This window comes from Podarcis tiliguerta (genome assembly GCF_965153285.1).
Source record: "Podarcis tiliguerta genome assembly, chromosome: 12".
Classification (NCBI taxonomy): domain Eukaryota; kingdom Metazoa; phylum Chordata; class Lepidosauria; order Squamata; family Lacertidae; genus Podarcis; species Podarcis tiliguerta.
Window position 1 is genome coordinate 26,275,061 of NC_139545.1, and position 23,071 is coordinate 26,298,131.

Sequence of the window (23,071 nt, forward strand, 5' to 3'; positions counted from 1 at the left end):
ACAGTACCTCAGTCTTGTCTGGATTAAGCTTGTTTATTGGCTCTCATTCTGGCTCTTACTGAGGCAAGACATCAATCTACCACTTCCTCTGCCACAGCTGCAGATGGGAGATCCATTTGGGAGGCTCATTCTTTACAGATGCAAATACCCTTTTTGTCTAAGGCCCAGCCTAGACATAAATATTTGTCACATTGCTGAGGTTCTAACCGGTGTGGTGTAGTGGTTAAGAGCGGTAGTCTCGTAATCTGGGGAACCAGGTTCGCGTCTCCGCTCCTCCACATGCAGCTGCTGGGTGACTTTGGGCCAGTCACACTTCTCTGAAGTCTCTCAGCCCCACTCACCTCACAGAGTGTTTGTTGTGGGGAAGGAAGGGAAAGGAGAATGTTAGCCGCTTTGAGACTCTTGAAGGGGAGTGAAAGGCGGGATATCAAATCCAAACTCTTCTCTTCTTCTTCTAACCGAAGTGTGAGCAAACTTTGTTCTCCTGATGTTGCTAAACTACAACTCTCATCACCCCTGGTTATTGGCCAAGTAGGCTGGGGCTAATGGGAGTTGTAGTTCAGAAATATATGGGGGGCACACCTGCTCTCACCCTTTGATGGTGCTAGATTAGGAATGTGTCTTCCTGCTGCTGAACTACATATTACTTTTATAGCACAATCCTATGCATGTTTATTACGATATGTGTCCCCCTTTGTTCAATGCTGCTTACACACTATCTTATTACAATCTTGATGTTTTAAAGGTTGTTTATGTATAGACCACCTTGAATACTGAGTCTATGAGTGGAAATAGGACTCAAATATTTTAAATTAGTACACACAATACAAATATTATAAATAAATACAAGTTTTTTTAAAAATAAACATACATTCAAACTCAAGAGAATTTTAATAGGTTACTTGCAAAGTATTATTGCAGGCAACAACGTCTACACAATTTTAGTTTCAAATCCACAAAAACACACAAAATGTATACAAATTAGCATAGTAAAAATTAATGCCTTAGAGGCTTTGCTGGCAGAATTAATTTGCAGATTCTAGAATGGGTGTTTCTTGTCTTCCCCACCCCCTTCCCCCCTCTTTTTCTTACAAAAAAATTTACAAGTGAAATATTACTACAAAACTTTTTATAAGGTTTTCTGCAAAACATTTACAATTTTACCACCAACTATTTTTTTTTTCTGTTTCAAAATCTTTATGTAGATTTAACACCCTATGCTGCACATCAATTTTTGCGGGATGACAATTTAGTGACATGCATAAAAAAATCACAAGGCATTAGAAATGGGAGACTTAAATACAAATATTGTTGCAATAAAACAGTTATAAAATTGAAAAATAGGACCCAAACATCATGCTTACCTAAGTTTAACAAATAAACCTTTTCTTCTAAATAACACACTTTTATTACTTCTCTCATGAAACAGTGTGATAAATAATGACTTAACACCAATTTCTAATGTAATCAGGAAACACATACACAACCCTATCCCAAGAAAGCATTTTGAAAAGAAAAGAAAAAACCTATTCCAACACTGGAGTTCTACCATGATAGTTACACTTTGCACTGATAAGTACGATAAAACAAAACCTTGTAATGGTGGCAAAGGGAATGAACAGTGAAGTGGCATTAAATAAGCTACTACTGCACATCTGTGCCCTATTACATACAAGTTACATCCCACTGAGTCAAATAAAGGACATTGAAATTTACGATCCTTCTAAGACTGAAAAGTGGACTCAGAATGGTATGCAGAACAGATTATTAAAACCTTTCCAATTCCAGGAATAGTAAGTGCACCTGCTAACACAGATTAATCTATATTAAGATTCTGTGATGCCAACCAGATTTTGATACACTTGTAATAGGGATTTGCTGCAGATTAAAAAATAATTTCCATTTCCTATCTGCAGACATAAAATATGCAAAAAAGAATATTTACCAGCTGTGCAGAGCACTCATACCTTCTGTTTACAAAATAAAATACTAAGTTAAACATGATTCTTTAAGAACATTTTATTTGCTTTACTTCTATAGCACTGATTGTGAAGCCTAACGATAAAATATGTGTTTGATGCTGCAGCTGATCTGCAAAAATAATAATAATTAGCATTACTTAATGGTCATCTGTATTAAATGTATCATCAAATTGAGTCTGAGGTTTTAAAGCCAGATAAAATCAGCTGAAAATATTTTAAATAAAATATACAAAATAATATATAAAAACCCAACTAAAATGGAAATATTTGTTAAATGCCTACAAAAGGTTTAAGAAACTTTCACTTATAACCACAGTGTAGAAATGTGTAAAATTGTTTTCTTTACTATGTATGTAAGTGGAAAGTATAAAAGACTTTCAGCTTCTATTTCACTACACTGGGCATCCCTAAGTGTACATAGTACAAAACAGTTGCTCTTTGTCTTTAAAAATGCATGCAATGCCACAAAACTGATAGTTTATATAAGGTTAAAAACATAAATCATAATTTTTAAAGGATACACATTAATTTCTTGCACTGTACTTGCAAGTTCCATCATCGAAATATTTTGGTGTAAAAACATAAAAACCAGAAAGTCATGTGATCTTTACCAAACGGTGGATTTGCAAAATAGAATATTTATGTCTATGGGAAAGGTTTTTAATTCTAAAATATATTTGGCCATATTTCTGTTGTATACTCAAATTTGCACAGATGCCCCAATCTAGAAAAACAGAGCTACACACAAAAACAATAATTTGCATGTGTAGCCGATATGGATGCAGCTGTTTATCTGGAAGTGCATCCCTATCCCTGCATTGTGAGCCTCATCTGGAATATGCATCTTTGTCCAGGGCGACTAGTAGTCAGTGACTACAGCTGAATCTGTGACAAAAAAACAAACTGGTGCTTTTTGAACTGTAATGGCTTAACAAAATGCATACTGAGGAAGTAATAGCTTACCTCTACCAATATACAGCAGTCATATTTTTAAAATATGTTTTCTTTCTGAAGAATTAAAATTATTGATCCAACAAAAATATTTAAATAATTTTATTTGCTAGCCTATCTACTGGGGGGGGGGGATGTAAGATTTTGATGGGATAAAAAGAAAGAAAGAAAAAGAAACAACAACAAAATCAAAACAAAACAACACAACACTTGCAACTACCTCTATGCTTCCAAAGGGACTTATGGCTTGAGCCTCTCAAATAGCAGCCCCCAATGCCATATAGCAAGCTGCTTTTGATACCAAGGGGATTTTCAAAAGGAATTTCTGATAAGGCACAAGGGCCTGTAGTTCAAATAACCTTACTGAGTGTGCCTTTGGACAAGCCAAAAGTAGCTATTTGGATCCTGGACAGTAGTTTTTGAAATGAAAGAAACAGAACAGGTTAATTTAGATTCATATTTTTGGTTGAAAGTATTCATCCATTTCTTTGGCTGTTATGTCAAAGTCTAAAGAACTCAGTATGATAACCACAGTATTTGCTACTGACTAAAGGTTGACATTGGTGCATGAGGTCTACTACAATATCCTATATCCCACCATTTCCAAGTATTCTAATAAAATTTAAATATTTAAATTACACTTTTTATAAATGAAGTTAACCAAGGCTTAGCAATGGATCACCCATGTCTTGAAATGGGATGTGTTAAAAGTATAGGACTTATCACATAGGTTCCTATATTTAACTTTTACATAGAAATTAATTAAAATCTTATGTCAATATATTTCTAAGATTCAATATTTGCTACAGTATACACTGGCTCTATAGATCTCTTTTATCTCTCCTAGAGAATAATTTGTGTTTACTGATTGTCATTATACACACTACTACAATGTAGTGGCCAAAATTATCTGAGGTGCACCTCAGAACCATGTAACATGCTGCCATCTGAATTATTTTTTAAAAATGACCAAAGATGGCCAGGTTTACTATATGTTTCACAAACCAAAAAGAAACAAAAAGTTTTCATCTTTACTAGATTATTATGCGTTTTTGTTGTGCCGTTTGAACAAAGAAAATTCCTGTGAAAATTCCAGAGACATTCATGTGAAAACAACCCTAACCAACAGACATCCTGTTGTATATTTGTACTGTTTGTTGTTACAACAAACATTTACATAGAATGTGAAAAGAGAAGGAAAATCCAATTAAAATCATTTTCGTGATATAGCTACATAAATTAGTACAGTGTGGAAGCAATCTTTTCTTCATCTGCTGTATCCATAATTTATCTATGACAATTGGCCCTGTATTTATTTTTGATTTTTTTTAATCTTGTTATACAAAGTACACTTCCTGTGCTAGTCCTCCAACTTGGAATACTTACAGAAATCAAGACTGACTACATGATTTCCTGTTCTGTAATACACTTTTACCAGCCCACTTTCGTATCTTGAAAGGTATGTAAACTTAAGTGCAACTCTAGGCATTTGAACAATGTTCCTTCAGAATTCTTCCATGTTTGTTGAAACAGTAGGGGTTGCTGGGTTTGAATCTTGAGAAATGGCTGCAACTGTGACAATCCTCGGAGATCCGAGCACCTCAGTAACTGAAGGGTCCAATTCACCTGAGGTAACAATAGCAAGGGCTGTCCCCCCACCTTTCTTGTTCTGGTGTGTTTTGACATGCTTGGAGAGATGGTCACTTCGCATAAATCTTTTAGAACACTCTGGGCATTCAAATCTCTTCTCACCTATTGGGGTGAAAACAAAACAAGAGTTGTTCAGTAATTAATTTTTCTATTATGGGACAATTATCTAGCTACAATCAGCAGTATAGCTTCAGTACGGTAAATTCAACTTGTTAAAAGTATTATTTTGAAGACCAGAAGCATGAATTTATGGGACCACACAGCGAAACAACTGGTGTACATGCATGTGTACCCATACATGAATTTAGTTTAAAGTGCTAGTACTATCTGCAGCAGTTGCTACTTTTATGAGCTTCCTGGAAGATTTAGGACGGTTTTCTTTCATCATGTGGAAATCAATTAAAAACCTTTACACGTGACTTTTCTCGCAGTAAAAATGTGTACTGATATATGCAAGTATTGTGTACAGATTCAAGAAACCCCTTTTTTACATGATGTTTCCATTGGTCTACAAAGACATGAATGTGAAAATATGCACTTAAGAAAACTTCAAGAGACCATCAGAATGCCTAACATGGTAAATATTGTCCATATCAATTACAGTGGACCCTCAGGTTACCTTACCTTCGGGTAAAGTAACTTTTGGGTTGCGAACGCAGCAAACCCGGAAGTGGGTTTGCCGTGTGCATGCGCAGAAGTGCTCTGCTGTGCCGCGTGCGTGCGCAGAAGCATTCCTCCAGTTACAGAATTTTCGGGATACAGCTGGGCCTCCGGATCCCTTTTGTAACTGGAGGTACCACTGTACCGTCAAATGAGCTTCCTGGATCCAGGGTATGGTCGACACATCCTTGCAGGAGGCAGTGGTCCCAGCTGTCTCAGGGAGTAGTAAACGGAAGATATTATCTCACCCGTTATCTAACCAACTGATCACTGTGTTCTGAGGGAGAAAGTCTCCTGTAGGTGTAATCTCACTGGACATAAGCTGGTGGGAGAAAACTGTTAACAGCCTCCAGGCAACAGTGTCACTGTCGCTTACCAGGGAGGATGAGACGGCAGTGAGGCTGGAGCCATGTGAATTCATCTGCAGAATCAATCTGCCTCTCCCAGCAGTATGACCATGCTGCCTCAATCTTGCTGCTGCCTTGCCCCTCCTGTTCGTCCTAGTAAGTGGCATTGAGGTTCAAAAAAGGGCAGCCAAAATGATCAAGGGGGTGAAGTGTTTCAGAGTTTGGGACTTTAGCAGCGTTTGAGACTTTTTAGTTTAGAGGACAGGTGTGTAAGAAGTGACAAGGTAGAGGTTTATAAAATTCCGTGCGGCACAGAAAAGTGGATAGAGAAAAGTTTTTCTACCTCTCTCATAACTTGTGGGATGATTCATGTTGGAAGATTCAGGACAGATAAGTTTTGGAAGATGAAGGAAAGATAAAAGAAAGCATTCTCACCTATGCAAGGTTCTGAGTAGGAGAAACACTTTTAAGTTTAATAGTCATTTAAAAATGAGAACGCATATACCTGTAGCACAATGAGTATATTATAAAATATAAAATACACTTTAAAACATTTGTACAAACTATTCACTGACCTGTATGGGTTCGCCTATGTCTCTGCAGTTCATCACTCCTTGTAAATCTTTTCCCACAGAAGATCCAATTGCATACAAATGGCCTTTCTCCAGTATGCCAGCGAAGGTGTGCCCGGAGATGAGATGTTTTCCCATAAACCTTTCCACAACCTTCAATATGGCAGATATGTTGCTTCTTTTTTCCTGGTTCGTTACTGCTTCTACCAAACACAAAACACTAATGGTTAACCAAAGTACAATTTTGTAAAACACAATTTGATCTAACTACTCCTGAAAAACCCCACCCTATCAGATTGCAACAGCCCAGTCACAAACACCTGCTTTCGGGGGAAGGTGACTTGAGACGGTCATGGCAGGTCAGCTGCAAACATTATTGAATGAAACAAATTATCCTGGCCCGTTTCAACAGGAACAGTCGAGTAGACTGGCTAAGATGTATAAAGCAGAATCAGATTTGTGTTGGAAATGGAGGCAACTTTTTTCATATGTTGTGGGCATGTAAAAAGGTTAAAGATCATTGGGAAATGATTTTTAATGAGATGGAAAAAAATGTTTAAAACAACAGTCTACTCAGTGTTCAAAGCAGGAACAGAAATGCAAGAGCAAAAGGATCACCGTTGGCCCTGAGATGCTTGGCACTTTACAGCTATTATGGGAATTACCTTCCTTCTCCTTCTCTGCAGTTAGGGCATGAACAAGCAACTCTTCTTAACCTTTTGCCAGGTTGCACGTCTTGATCAGAAGCTTGCTGGGCTTCATGCAACTGCACCTGAATTATCTGATCGGGACTAACAGCCCCAATGGCTGCATTTGTGATGCCTCCTACTGCTACAGTGACAGGAGTTGATGTAGCTTGCTGTACTTTTACGCCTCCATCCTGTCCTTGTTGTTGACCTGTAAAGTAAGAATACACGTGACTTCTTTAGTTAATCACAGTAAAATCACAGCATGGTTTCAATATCATATTCATTCCAATATAAGATGGAGAAAAGTCACTTATTTATATGCATAATACTTTAGGACTGGAAGAAATGTCTCTCCCAAAAGGTAATAAACCCAGCACCTTTTTAATATAAAAGGAAACAGTTGGGCTTGCAAATTATGTTATACTAACTGCAAACGCGGGTGGCGCTGTGGGTAAAAGCCTCAGTGCCTAGGGCTTGCCGATCGAAAGGTCGGCGGTTCGAATCCCCGCGGCGGGGTGCGCTCCCGCTGTTCGGTCCCAGCGCCTGCCAACCTAGCAGTTCGAAAGCACTCCCGGGTGCAAGTAGATAAATAGGGACCGCTTACTAGCGGGAAGGTAAACAGCGTTTCCGTGTGTGGCTCTGGCTCGCCAGAGCAGCGATGTCACGCTGGCCATGTGACCCGGAAGTGTCTCCAGACAGCGCTGGCCCCCGGCCTCTTGAGTGAGATGGGCACACAACCCTAGAGTCTGTCAAGACTGGCCCGTACGGGCAGGGGTACCTTTACCTTTTTTAACTGCAAACGCTAAGAGAGAACTCATGATCACAAAATTGCTGAATTCCTTATCCAGGGTAGCACTTTGCCAGAATGGCTGCAGCTAGTTACCAATTTGGGCAGTGAATCCATTGTTGGAAGTCACTACTGTAAAAGTTGGTACTAGTACAGTACAGCAGTGTTAGAAACTGAGATATGAAAGCTAGGAGCGAAATGGTACCTTAAACCTAGGTTATGGGCACAACAACAGAATGTCTAGGCAAGCATTTTTATAACAAGAATACAAAGATGAAAATGAATGAACTGCAGCTAAAATATTATGTTCATTTTTCACATGGTCTTCTAGTCCTTCCCCTGCCCACCCCCCTAATATTATTAAGAGGGTCTCTTTTCCAGTCTTCGGACATTAGCTGGAAGTGGGGAAGCAGAAAAGAGTCCTCCTTTCCTTCCACTCTGCAGTTTTAATCTGAAATCTTAAGCGCAGTACTGCGCCCAGAGCTCAAAAACTGCTCATGCTAATGAAATTCCCTGTCGCAAAATGTGCAATGGTAGTTTTGAACACTGTAGTACCGTGTAAAAATAAATGAAATTGTGGGCATAAAACCTGTTGCATTTGCCTATACCTGCTGCTCTTCAACTGGTCTCCGTAAATTTAATAATGTTAAGTCACCTTAAAAGTTGTAGATAATGCAAGATACACAGTTTTAACAACATAGTAATTTAATAATAATATGGGATTCCTCATTTCCAAGGCCAGCCATCAGAACTTTCTGGAAGATTCAAGATCTCTTGGAGTGCACCAAATTTTCTCCCTTCCAGAAAAGCTTTTTTGGGCTGACATTTTCATCAAGGCACCACCAGTTCAGACCACATAAGCAAACAATGTGTGCCAATTTACAATTGCTTACATTGAATTGCGTTTGCCATTTTAATGCCTGTTCCACTCCTTTACATAGTTCATTTGGGAGTGTTTCACAATCCCTTTTGTTCTTACCATCCTGAACAATTTGGTGTCATCAGCAAACTTGGCTAGCTCACTGCTCATCCCTCCAGGACACTTATGAACAGAAATACAATCTGCAGTATGGAAACGAGTGGGATCAGCTTCAAATTTCAGTGTTGAATACAAGGCTCATGTGCTGCAGCAGTTTTAGAGTTTAGTGAATACTTCCAATGAAGGAAGTCATTTGATTGGCTTGTGAACATCTAAAAGTTCATTTCTGGGCACAATTAAAAGTGCTGGTTATGACTACCAAAGCCTCGCATGGCTTGAGGATAGGATCATATGAAGGACTATCTTCTCCAACACTGATTGGTTGAATTTATATCCCACTCTTTCTCCCAAAGGAGCTCACGGCTCCTAAACAAATCGGCTCCTGAACGATCAAAACCCAGAAGTTAGTGTTCCGGTTTTCTAACGATTTTCGGAAGCTGAACATCTGGTGCAGCCACACCTTAGTTTTTGAATGCACTCCCGTAACGCATTCTGTTCAAAAACCAAGGTACGACTGTACTGCTAAAGTCACTGCTCTCCAAAATAACTCATTTTCCTTTGATCTTCCTAATGGAACTGTGTTTTAATTTCACAAGCAAGACGCACGTAAAACCCATTACAGTGGTACCTCGGGTTAAGTACTTAATTCGTTCTGGAGGTCCGTACTTAACCTGAAACTGTTCTTAACCTGAAGCACCACTTTCGCTAATGGGGCCTCCTGCTGCTTGCTGCGCCGCCAGAGCACGATTTCTGTTCTCACCCTGAAGCAAAGTTCTTAACCTGAAGCACTATTTCTGGGTTAGCGGAGTCTGTAACCTGAAGCGTATGTAACCTGTAGCATATGTAACCCAAGGTATCACTGTACTAAAATGCATTCATAAATGATCTGGATAAACAGGTGGGAAATGGTACAGCCAACTATGCAGGTATCATCATTATTATTATTTATTGAATTCATATACAGTGGTACCTCTAGAACGAATTAATTCGTTCTGGAGGTCTGTTCTTAACCTGAAACTGTTCTTAACTAGAGGCGTGCTTTCGCTAATGGGGTCTCTTGCTGCCGCTAGGCCACCAGCACACGATTTCCGTTCTCATCCTGGGGCAAAGTTCTCAACTCGCAGTAACTCTTCAAGGTTAGCGGAGTTTGTAACCTGAACCATTTGTAACCTGAGGCGTTTGTAACTCAAGGTACCACTGTACCACCCTATACCCGGAGGTTTCAGGTAAAACTAAAGCATTCAAGATGATTAAATCCAGAGCAGGCTGCAACAGAACTCCAGAAGAATCTCTCCAAACTTGGTGACTGATCATCAGAATGACATGTGAAAATCAACATTAATGGATACTAATGAAGAAATGGGTCACTAAGGTTGGTTGTAGTCAATACAGAATATGCCTGCACAACTTAAGGCATGCTTCACTGAATATGGCCCATGAACCACGTATTGTGAATTAACAGGTGCTTGTCAGCTCCCCCTAATTCTTCAGACTCAAGACTAGCAACATATGGGGAGGGGGGACTTTTATCGGCACTACTGGTGGGCTGGTTCAGTTTAGTCAATCACAGGTAGGTTTGGCAGAGAATTATGTTGAAAAAACAGCAAAACAGAATAGACCTAAAGTGAGGGCACTGTTCCAAAAGCCTCTTGCTGTGAAAGGAAAGGTACAATTATTCTTATTCTGAAAAAAGGCTCATTTTTTGTCATCACCAGTGCTCTGTTGGAGAAAGGAAGACTCATCATTCTAGTTTCTTTTTTTATATTTCTAGTGAGCAAGACTGACTGAGAAGTATTTTTCTTGGAAGACAAGGCAGGGGAGCCCTCAAATAATTTATGAAACAGTCCTTGGTTTAAAATGGATCATCTAGAGATTACTTCACTCTCAGGTGAGTATTTATGATCCTTTAAGACCATGGCATGCTCAAAGAAATATGTCCTGGGCACAAAGCTTAGTATGGGATTACATGAAAGATATATGGTTTGATGGTGAAGATCAATTTAGAAAGCTGGAGCAAATTTTGCAACTGCAAACCAGGCTGGAATCAGAAGGCTTCAATTTGGGCTGAACAGACAAGAGAGAATCCTTTCACCCTCATTTTAAAAAGTTGTGAAAAACCTGTTTTCTCAATCTGCCTGATCACTTGAAATTAATTACTATTTTAGTGGAATTTATGTTGAAGGAAATATGTTTAAGAGAACAAGATTACTCTTGTACCTGGGTCAATCCTTTCCTCAAAACAAACCATATAGATGGATGCTAACTTCTACTGTGAATAAGTCACACAGGGCTGACAGACCTAAGTAAGAAGTTTTGAAAGCTGAACACACTCAGTATCAGATTGAATACACAGCATTGTCTATTCAAAAATCATGGTCAACTGATGTTGGACATGGTAGAAGGCTTTTCTATTGGACTGGATTTAGATGGCTAGAGCTATGTCAATAAGCATGTGTTTTGAAGCATATATTTTGAATTCAAACAACTGATTTATTTCTAAACTGATGTTGCCTACCCTGAGTTCTTATAAAAGCACAAGTTTAAATACAGTAGTACTAAATCTTCTATTCACTTTACTTTGAGAAGTTATTACCCAATATATAAGATACTTCCCAAACTCAGTTGTCTATCAATTTTGGTTTCCTTTTTTAAAAAACCCCAAACACAACCCCATAGTATATCCGGCCCTTCCTTTTGAAATTGAAACCCACACCACTTTCAAGATGATCAGCAATCAAATAGCACATTACAACACACCAGCAGAATGACATATATACATATACATTTACCATACAAATAACATAATTTACAAAAAGGTGAACAGAAAAGCAGAAAACCCAATTTTTACACACCCACCCACTATTTCCCCAGGCTTATTTCAGGCCTTTATATATCTGAACCTAACTGCCACATTTTCCACCCTGTGAATAACACCTGCAAAAACTCCAGAGCAAATGTAAGGTAAAGGTAAAGGTACCCCTGCCTGTATGGGCCAGTCGTGTCCGACTCTAGGGTTGTGCGCCCATCTCACTTAAGAGGCCGGGGGCCAGCGCTGTCCAGAGACACTTCCTGGTCACGTGGCCAGCATGACGAAGCTGCTCTGGCAAGCCAGCACCAGCACAGCACACGGAAACGCCGTTTACCTTCCCGCTATAAAGCGGTACCTATTTATCTACTTGCACTTAGGGGTGCTTTCGAACTGCTAGGTGGGCAGGAGCTGGGACCAAAAGACGGGAGCTCACCCCGGCGCGGGGATTCGAACCGCCGACCATGCGACCACAGCGCCACCTGCGTCCCCAGAGCAAATGTAGAGGTCCATGTTTTTCTGTAAGTGGCAATGTGGTTCTAAACAACTTGAATGACCAATAACATGTATTGAATTAGTCTGCAGACCATATCAAAAAAGAAAAGAAACATTTAAACTTCACATGAAAGCTTAAATCTCTAAAAGCTTATATGAAATGATATGTATTTACTTTTACTAAAAAGTTAACATTAAAAATAAATTTTAAAATAGGGGAGATATAACTCAGAATGATACATTTAAGAATTAAAATCACCACCACAAATGTCTAAAATAGTTTCAAAATGCTTTTCTGAGACTGAAAGCCTTTACTGCAAAAAAGAAAAAAATACCACCTTCCAAGTCATATACTGATTAGTTCTTTGAAATAGAAAATTTAGGTTTCCATCACTCTCCAGTAATTCATTTTCTTTAGTAAGGGCTTCAACTAGTTCGTTCTTTCTTTAATAGGATTTATATACTGTACAGCTTAATCATCTAACCCTCTGAACAGTTTACATAAAATAGACATTAAAATTTGCAATAAAATCACATGTTAAAAAGTTAACCTTGTAATTTTCAATAAATAAATAAAAGGAGTTTTAAAAATTACATTATAAAATAAAATTATATATTAAGAAATATGTCAAATTTACCTATCTTGATAGTATAGGCTTGCTTAAACAAAACAGTTTTTAGCAGGCACCTGCCTAATGTCCATGACAATAGGTGCTACCACACTGAAGGACTGATTCCTTGGAAATATGGAAAGAACATTATGTGGCACTTGCAAATCAAAGGAATTGAGTGGGCATATATAATGTAAGGTGATCCTTCAGCCCAGTAAGATGGGCAGGGTACAAATAAAATAAAAGTCACAGTAAATATTGTTATTATTGTTATTATCATTATTAAAGTGCACTGGCTCCAAGCTTACATTACATTAAGCTAACATGAAAGAATATGGGTGATGGGTGCTGCCCAGAGATGCATACTCTGCCACCAAATCTCTGATTGGTTCCATCTGTTCAGAACAGGATTGACTAAAAACTTTCCAGCATTTCATTTTCATGGGAAATGACAGGTATTGTTCATATTGATGCTGACATTTTGCACATGAAATACAATACTTGGAGAGTAAAGAGAAGCCAGGTCAATTTTTGCTCTTGCATTCGATACTCTTGAGGATGTTTCTGTTTTCATTTCCAAGTGAATTCAGTGCCTGCACTGATAATTCATACTGAAACCAGAAACCACCTAGAGCTAGTGCCATCTGTTTCACAAGGCAGATCTTGAGATTCCCCTAAGACAGGCATAAACTGAAAGAGCAACTGATTCTGTGAAGACATTCATTCTGTACAGAAGAAAGTGGCACTGACTGGCCCCACTACCAGCCTACTTTTCAAATCTCATCTGCACAGGTGCCTAGGCACATTCACCCTTATGGGTGTGGCCTCTATTTATAACATTACTCTACCCCCTGCCCACTCTTGGTAACCTTGCTTGCCTAGCTGAAAAACACGCTGCAACAAAGCCCAGCTTGCTGGGACGGAGACAAGGAAGATTTGGACAGCTGTGGCTCTTTCCAAAGACTGGGCCCCTCAGTATTCAGTGTGGCAGGCCACCCTTTCCCAGACAACCCTGAAAAGATGATACTAAAGGTGATGGCAGCACCTCCTCTTTGAGTTTGTTGATCTGGTGCTTTTTCAAAGCTAGGGTCTTATATAACAGTGGGGTATTTATTACCTGTTTCTGGGGACAGTAGCAGAGAGAGAAGGAAGTTGTGATGCTTCACAGTGAGCACCTGCTGTTGTGGGATCTTGCCCGCCCCCCATAGGAGACAGGAGGGGAACAAGTATTATATGGCAAGTCTTTTTTTTCCTCCAGGCTCTGGTTATTATTAACACTCAGCTGATAAGTACAGTGGTGCCTCGCAAGACGAAAAGAATCCGTTCCGCGAGTCTTTTCGTCTTGCGGTTTTTTCGTCTTGCGAAGCAAGCCCATTAGCGGATTAGCGCTATTAGTGCTATTGGCAGTTTAAGGGCTATTAACGCCTATTAAAGGCTTAAGGGATTAGCGGTCTAGCTGCTAAAATGCTTTTAGCAGCTTAGCGCTTCAGAAAAAGGGGTTTTGGAGCGGAAAAAAACCTCAAAAATGTTCGTCAATTTTCGTCTTGCGAAGCAAGCCCATAGGGAAATTCGTCTTGCGAAGCGCCTCTGCAAACGGAAAACCCTTTCGTCTTGCGGGTTTTCCGTCTTGCGAGGCATTCGTCTTGCGGGGCACCACTGTATTTTGTCTACTGACTAGTTAACTACAGTGGGAGAGAGTAGTGGTTTCTGGCCCAGGGTGAAAGCCTGTTGGTGTAACTTGTCCAGTCCCACACCCTGAGTGAGACAGGAGGGTTATACACACTTGGTGTGAGATAAGAGGTGCCTTGATTGCTGATTTTTCTGTTTCTTTGCCACAGGGTGAACTGGCATTCCTAACGCATATACAGTGTGATGTATGGGTGTATCTTGATTTTGCTTTTTTACATTGTTTCAATGATAGATTTATTATACTTTTAGTGTTTATTTTGTATTAATATGCTGTTCACCACTTTGCAGCCTTTGGGTCAAAAAGTGGTATAAATTAGCCATAATTATCTCTAGGTAAAGATGTGATCAGAACCCTATGCAAGTTGCCTTATGTACAGACAACTTGGAACACATGAGGAAATGTGTGAAAGTGGGGCCAGGCCACAATTCCAACCTTTTAATAATGCCACTCATACATTTTTTAGTTAGCATTGTGTGTTAGTGCAGCCCTTTACTCTGTCAATATTAAAGGACTGTGATGCATTATAAGACATGGTGAAAAGTGTATCCCCTAAAGTCAAAATGTATACCAGATATGGCACCAAGGTAAGCACCTTTCTCCAAGTAAAGTGTAATTAAACTGGTAATTGAACTGTTCAGCTCATCTGGCATTTCAGTGTTCTAACACAGCACCAGTACTGTTGAGACAATTTATTATCCTACTGCTGAGACTCAAGAGACCATGTCTCATCTGTAAAAGCTGCTCCCATGCTACAGTTGAAGATTTATAACCTGACAATACCAAGTCTACCCATCCCTTGACTCAGCCTGGTTGGATACAAACTATTTGGAATTCTTTTACAGAGGCTCAGAGCTCTGAAATGAAAAGCCTTTTTGATGAAACATTGGGAAAAGAATAAAATCTAATTGGCCAAGGAGTACTTGGAGCTGTAACGTTTTTCCAACTGCAAGCTAAAATGTCTGATTTAAAGAATTTGAGCTGTGACCTGAAGTATAAATACAATATTGAAAACCAGCAGTAGCAAGTCCAGTTCTGGCGTACAACCCAACTGTGCACATATCTTCAGTGAAAGCAACAGAGTTTTTTCAATGAGCTAGGTAACTGCTTGGATAATAAATAGTAGCAAGGGATTGCCTTTAAAGCCCGTGTTATTAAACACAGTAGTCAGTCTGTTTTAGAAGTGCCTCAGTGATATGAGCTTTATTTATGAGCTCAATGTTTCCCAAAGATTGCAAGTTTAACCTATAGTAGCTGAACTTTAGTGCTAGCTGTATCTTTGACACAGGAGAGCAAACTTCTGCTATTTCTGCTATGGTCTGCCACAACTACTATTTTTGGAAGGGAAAAAAAGAAGGGTAGAAGTCAAGCATTTGTGCCGTACAAAGCTAATGAATTTTTAGTGTGGATAATAGCATGGCAAATAAACTATGGCTTGCTGAGACCAAATAAAAAATCAGTCTTGCACAGAATAATTTCCAACTTTGTTTTTCACTGTAACACCACACTGAGCTAAGCCAAGGTTTGACAGCATGTCATCTGAACTGGAACTCATGGTTAAGCTAACCATGAGCTGTAACCAAGGTGTGGTGACAACTCATGGTGAGGAGAGAGCAAAACTCATTCCAGTATGGATGACATGTTAAGCCAAACCTTGGTTTACTGCAGCAGTAAAAAAGACCAGGGAGGAGCTAAGTTTCTCTCCAGAAGCCCATACAGTCTTGGTAAACCATAGTTTGGCTTACAATATAATGCGAACCAGCTCAGGGTCAATGGAGCTCACATGAAATAATTAGGTTCTATAGTCTGGGGCTCTAAACTGAGACAGATAAGATTTTTAATGGCTTGTTTTTTAAAAGTTATATGTTTAGCGCTTTTCACTATTCCAAGGCCCCTTGTTTTCCACGTTTCTTACAGAAGAATAGCTACATGGTAACTCTTCTTCTCAGTACATAGGCAGAAAGATAGTCATCCAACTCAGACAACAGTATTGGTTACAGAAGGCAAGCAACCAAACAAAAAGAAAGTATCTATACAAACATTAACACATAACAGCGAAACAGTCCTGTCTTAATCTATATAGAGAGAACAAGCTCCTTAAGAGACTTAAAGTTTAAATTAGATCAACAATAGTAGTAGAGCTACTATGTACTCTGTTTATGAATAATCATAAGTAAGCTGATGCCCAGTTATATGAATCAGTGAAAATGAACCTTTCAGGGCTGAAATACTAAGCACAAAGTAGAAAACCTTGTTAAACATACACATATAGACCTAGTGATATTTGTAATAAAAGGTGATGATTAAAACTTTGATATTTGCCTGCATCAGTGATTGCTTAAATTTTCTGAAGTTCCACACTTAAAGCACAGGAAATGTATATGGGGAAAGGGGAATTAAAATTGGGTAAACAGATAATAGCTAAACAAAGGTCATTTTCTGAAACAGAACGCCTGTGCTAAACATGGGAATTAGCTACATCTTTCAGCTAATTCTCTTTTAGTTTCAAATAATTTCCAGTTGAAGATTTGCCCTTCATAAGGAGATGATTCTGGATCACTTTCACCACTTTAAGTGGCTTGTGTCACCACTGAATTAACCATAATTAGTCCTCACATTATATCACATTGCAATTTGAACAGAGGACTTAAACACAAAATAAAGAAAAGTTTAAGTGAGTAGAAAGTGGGAAAGCCCATGAGGGGTCAGCTAGTCTTGAGTGTCGTCTACACATACGAATAATGAGGTAGCAGAATTACAAGTGTAAAAGTTGACTCGCTTCAGATTCTGTTGGATGATACCAGGTTTTGTTAATGCTGCCATATGCAAATAGAAAGCTAGCCTGTTAGGGAGAAAAGTTCTAATCCAGCCTCCTTGCTGTTGTGCTAGTTTTCTATTTGTATAGAGGTTTAGGTTTGTTTGTTTTTTGTTTTTTTGGTAAAGCTATTATGGTAATTTTAACCAAAGTTATTCACTTGCACAATCCTTCCATGTGTTGGCTAGTGGCCATAATATATAAGGAATCCTTATTCATAAAGTTGCTTACTCCTCACCATTAATAAATATAATGTACACTACTGAAGAGTAATAAATGGAGTCCTTAAGAGATTAGTATCTACTGCCACCTTGCTACTTCCTATGTTATCTAGGCAAGATGGAAATGCTGTAACACAATAATGGTCATTATGTCCAAAAAAGAGGCCGCTTACTAGAGGTCTTCTATGTTCAAGCGACACTTTCAAACCCACTCTAAAAATAGGATGCTGGACTAAATGGGCTGCTGAACTGATCCTACAGGCTCTTCTTATGTTTATTCTACAGGTGGGCATCTCTTACTAAACCAGTAACACTGGTCCCACCATGGTTTAAAAATGAAGTATGTGAGAGACCAAAGTTGTTACTTCTGACTAAATCTACATGGTTTTAGCAAGGGAGTAAAGGGGGGGGGGAGAGAAGTAGTGGAAAGTTATTGCTGACAGTAAAGGAACTGGCAGCAATCACCAATATGTGTACTGAAAGAGGCCTGGTCCGCTGAAGCTACACACCAGGAGTCCCAACATGGCACACCAGGATGCAATTTACAGCTTATGTCTATAAATGAACTTATATAGAACCAAGTTTGTAATGTTTTATTGAAGTTCTGCGGGGAGGAAACAGCTGTTTATACAGTCTCTGTACAACTTGTCTACAATTCTCTCTTCATACATCAAGACAGTTACTTTTCACTTACTGTTATGGTGCACAGTTATGCCAAAGCAATAACTGCCAAAGCAAAAGCCCTGGAAACAGCAGAGCCAGGTTTGTGATTGTAAATAAAATATCAAATATTATATAATGCACACCATACATATTCAGCAATCCATACAACCAATAAATTAAGGTGAGAGCAAGAGATCAGTTTTCAAAGATTCTCCAGCTTGTGGGGCAAGCTAGACATGACAGAAGCAGAATATGAGTTGCTGCCACATTCCTATAAAACAGGGATGCGGTTATTCAGTGATGCTGTTGAAAAGCATAGGAAAGTGAAAGGGGATCCTTTAAAATAAATGTAACCCCAAAACTTTTCCTCCCAATTACATTCCTGCCCATCAGAAGACAAACATCTCGGGAGGAGGTTCAGTGAGAAATAAAAGTAAACAATTCAGTATCTACTGCCACTTATTCGTCTTCCCTTTATAAAATTCAGCAGAACATGACAGCTACATCCTGTCAGAACGCAACATATACTTAAGTCTCCAGGACATATATCAAAATTGAGCCCGACCTCCAGATGAAAACTCAAGTTATATGGAAAATGCTAGACATAGATTGGGACGACTGAAACACAATGGTAAGCCATTGCATGAGCTTTGGGCTTACACACTACCTCCTTCCCTTGCCTCTCCCTCATGGCACTTAGAAACTTCCAAATTGTAAGCTGACTACATGGCCAGCTATATTTGCCAATAAACCACAAATGGTTTTTTTGTTTTTGTTTTTGCTGCATGCAAGGGAAGGGAAAGGCAAGGATGGAACAAGCTTTATCTCTGAATATCCTTAAAGTGAAACAAGTTTTGGGGTTTATTTCAGGTATCACACACTTGAAGAGAAATGCTACTTTTAAGCAATTCTTTAAGTATTCCTTTATTCAAGGGGGTGGGGTGGGGATAACTGGTTTCGATAAATACTTTTACAGTGGTACCTCGGGTTAAGTACTTAATTCATTCCGGAGGTCCGTTCTCAACCTGAAACTGTTCTTAACCTGAAGCTCCAGTTTAGCTAATGGGGCCTCCTGCTGACACCGCGCAGCCGGAGCCTGATTTCTGTTCTTATCCTGAAGCAAAGTTCTTAACCTGAAGCACTATTTCTGGGTTAGCGGCATGTGTAACCTGAAGCGTATGTAACCTGAAGCATATGTAACCCGAGGTACCACTGTAATTCATTTCATTCACTAGCAGAATTATTATTTGCCATTGCAATTTTCTTGCACTAGGAACAATTAACTAATTCTACAAAGTTTCAGACACTACGATCCTACATACAAGTTGTATCGTATGCAATTCCAACTGATTTTGACAGGGCATTAACTTGCACACGTGTTTCTACATCTTACAACATAATTTATATTTCTGTTTTGCTGATTTAAAAAAAGATCTGCAACTTTTCCTTGGAGAATCAAATAAGCAGTCAGTTTGCATAGTGATTTCCAGGCTCCTGAACAGAATCAGAACAACATTAGATGAACACACACATTGTACATATTAATTAAGGTAATAATACATTTGATTATTCTTTAGTTGCAGGACATTCTAACTTAGGCATTGTAATCAAGACTTTTAAGTAGTGATTTATGACTTAAACCGTGTACACATTTATTCATCCATTCACAAGAGACAGCTAAAATAATGAGAATAATTAGAGCTGCCAACCACAACTGTTGGTGAAAGACAAAAGTTGAGCACAAGCCAATGTAACTTTGAGTAGTGCAAACTGTAAGCTGTTTCTTATACCGTATAACTGAAACTCAAGGTGCCACTTGTGTTCTCCACACACATACTAGGACTTTTTACACTGGGACACTGGGGCTTCCCCATTTCCAACCCAGGCTCTTGCATCACCCAAAAACACATTCTTGATGGTCCAGGGACCCTCTGTTCCAGCAGTCAATTTAGTGCAAGCAAAAAGGAATCAGTATTTTGTAGGCTAGGCATTGTTAATGTTGAGCATATATAATCTACTATTTTGCTATTGAGACTTAAAAGCAGAAATGCCCATATCATAGTTAAATACTATCATTACACCAATACCATCACTAAAGGATATTCTTAACAGCACTTACCAGCAACACTTGTAATGGTGACTGGAACTCCTTGCACTTGAACACCTGCAGCACCCAAGTTGGCTACACTTACTGTTTGAAGATTAGGCACTGAAGCAATCTGGGCAGCATTTAGCGTTATTGGTGTACCAGCAACAGCTACTGGTGCAATTTGAGCTATAGTACCACCACTTGAAGATACAGGGGTAATGGTTAGTTGCTGGGGCAATCCAGCATTTTGTACTTGAAGATTTGAAAGGCTTTGAAGATTTTGGACCTGTACTGTGTGCCAGCTGATCTGTCCTGATGGGGTTAAAGTTGGTGCTCTTATGAGAACTTGAGTTGGACTCACTGCTTGTAACTGAACATTTTGCAAAGGCTGCTGCTGAATTGTCTGAATAGTTTGTCCCGACTGGAGCTGAAAAGACTGTGGAGAAATAGCCTGAATGATCTGCTGCTGTGGCTGCTGGATCTGTATCTGCTGCAGAATAGGCTGACCTACTATTTGCACCTGCTGCAGTGAGTTTGTCTGATCCTGCACGTTTTGCAATCCATTAGACTGACTAGAGTTCTGAGTCTCCGTTTCTGATGTGGCTGTTTGAGGTTCTTCAGTACTAGACTCAGAACTTGTTGCTGTGTTTGCATACCGGCCTGTTTCTGCTGTACTTACTAAAGTTTCACTGCTTGTAAGCGAAGTGGAGGCAGTAGTTGTGCAAGTGGAAGAAGGAGAATCTGGCATAGTACTAACAGCAGTGGTTGTGACAGGTGTGGACAGTAGCTGATTTCCATTGGAAACTCCACTATCACTGGACTGTGTAACCTGTCCAGTACTACCACTAGCAGCAACATTTATTACAGGTAATGCTAGAGTCACTCCCCCAATGTTTATAGGCAATGAAGTTACAACTTGTGCCTGAGTGCCGGCAATAGGCAGCTGCAATGGAATGGAAACACCAGGCCTTATCTGGACCGGCACTGTTTGATTTGCCAAGTTCTGAGTAATAATATTCCCAGAAGCTGTCCTATTTGTAGCTGTAAGAATAGCTTGATTATTTCCTGCAGGGATGAGCTGGATTTGACCCTGTAAATCTTGCAGAGTTGTAGTAGTAGCAGGATTGATCTGAATTTGTTGACCTTCTGTCGTCTGAATCTGTGGAATCACTTGGTACTGAACAGTACCTCCTGGATTCTGTACTTGTATGACTTGAAACTGTCCTGGAGTTGCCGTAGAAGAATTGCTTGTCTTCGTCTTTGAAGGGGATGCATTTCCGTTGTTACTACTGGAGGGACTTGCTGCACTAGAAGCAACAGAAGGTGCCTGTTGGATGTTGTTCTCTTTTGAAGTAGGAGGAGCAGCAGCAGCCGCAACAAGCTGCCAAGCATTTCCAGCAAGCTGAGTCGTTACTAATTCTAACTGTTGTGGCTGATTTTGAAGTTGCACCAAACCTTGGCTTGGATCTATAATAAGCTGCTGTCCAGTTGCTTGATTCTCACCAGGAGTCCCTATTTTGCTGCAAGTTGCTGCCAGCAGAGCCAGAGGAGAAGGCTGAGAATCCTAACAGAGACATAGTGTATTAGGAGATAAATAGTACTTGCAAACTAAAAAGCAGTATCTGAGTATTAAAGAATGCTAGAAAACATGACAACTGAACAAATGGTGATGAATAACTTATCCAGCCAAAGGTTTCATACCCCCACCCAAACATCTGGAGTAAATCCAAGAAAACTTGCCCCTTCCCCAAGCATGTCTAGGCCATAAAGACTTGTACCCATCCTATAAGCCACAAGGCAGTATCCCTTGAAATGAAGTGAAAGTAATCAAGCCTTGCTTCGCTTCCCTCTATGTTTTACCTGGGAGGCTCCAGTTTTGCTTTTCTTATTGTTGTTGTTTTCAGCCTCAGGAGATTTCTCTCCCTCTGAGGGCATAGCTTCCTCCTTCTTTTGATCTACCAAAAGACAAAACAAACACACAACCTATTAGACATAGCTGTTCACTTTGAATCTGCAACCAGGAGCAAATCTGTCAGGACATTCTCGCCAGCCCTCCATTCTTAACTCAGTCCCATATTATTATTGTTGCAGAAAAGGGAGTCCTAAAAAATAAAAATAAAATAAAACGTGGTTTGGGAAACCCGGCCCACGGGGGGCTGGCGTGCGAACACCCAGAAAAAAAGGGGAGGCTTGATTGGTTTCTTGCTCTCGGAGACTGTAAGGCGGGCCGGGTGGGGGGTGGTGGTGGTGGCGGAAAACCACCCACAGCCCTCCTCCTCCTCCTGCCCCTAAAGCATCTACGGCTACTGAGTGGCCCAGGATGCTTTAGGGGCAGGAGGAGGGAGGCGCAAGGGAGGGGAAAATGGGAGGAAACAGAAACGAAGGAGGGATGGATGTGCACGGGGAGGGAGGGCCGGGAAGGAAAGGGGGGATGGAAGAAGGAGGGGCAGAGGGAGGGATAGACCGGGGGAGACAGAGGGACCCAGAGGGGACGGGGAAGCGGGAAGGCGCGCGGGGGCGTCGGCGGGGGAGGGAAGGGGCGGAGGGGGGCTACGTACCGCTCATCCCGCATTAACGCCCGCTGAGGCGCGGCTCGAGGAGGAGGAGGGGAGGGACGGAGGGCGGGGTGGTGGGGGTGTAGCGGCGGCGAGAAGGCCGGTCGCTGCCGGAGCTGGGAGGAGCAGGCCGGCCTATTTTTCCACGAATGGCCGCCGCTGGGCTGTGGCGTAGGTGCCCGTCTCTCCTCCCGCCGTCGCCGCCCGGCCTCAGCGCCAGCGCCTGATTGACAACTGGGAGCTGGAAGAGGGAGGGGGCGAGAGGAGAGCGAGGGCGCCGAGGGTGGAGGAGGAGGAGGGGCGGAGCCCGGCGAGGCCTAGGCTGACACCCACTGAGGAAGGAACCCAAAGCAGGCTTAAGCCTCTGAGAGAGCAGGGCGGCCGGCCTGGCGGAAAGGGAGGCGGGGAAAGGGGAGGAGCCAGGGCGGCGCGAGAGCCGCACGAGCCAGGCCCTCGCCTTGAAACAGGCCGGCCGGCCTATACAGAAGAGCTGGCGGCGGCGCGAGGAGGGA

The 23,071-nt window shown here is 40.6% G+C and overlaps 1 protein-coding gene across 1 annotated transcript; it reads right to left on the bottom strand.

The window, feature by feature from the left end:
- Positions 1 to 868: 868 nt before the first annotated feature.
- SP4 (Sp4 transcription factor) lies at positions 869 to 23,068 on the bottom strand. The gene is made up of 6 exons (XM_083405391.1): positions 22,563 to 23,068; positions 21,865 to 21,959; positions 20,035 to 21,568; positions 6,828 to 7,059; positions 6,166 to 6,365; positions 869 to 4,685 (listed from the first exon to the last, which is right to left on the bottom strand). Exons 1-6 carry the CDS (start codon positions 22,567 to 22,569, stop codon positions 4,438 to 4,440), a joined length of 2,316 nt encoding a protein of 771 aa, XP_083261517.1. The 5' UTR covers positions 22,570 to 23,068; the 3' UTR covers positions 869 to 4,437.
- Positions 23,069 to 23,071: the final 3 nt, after the last annotated feature.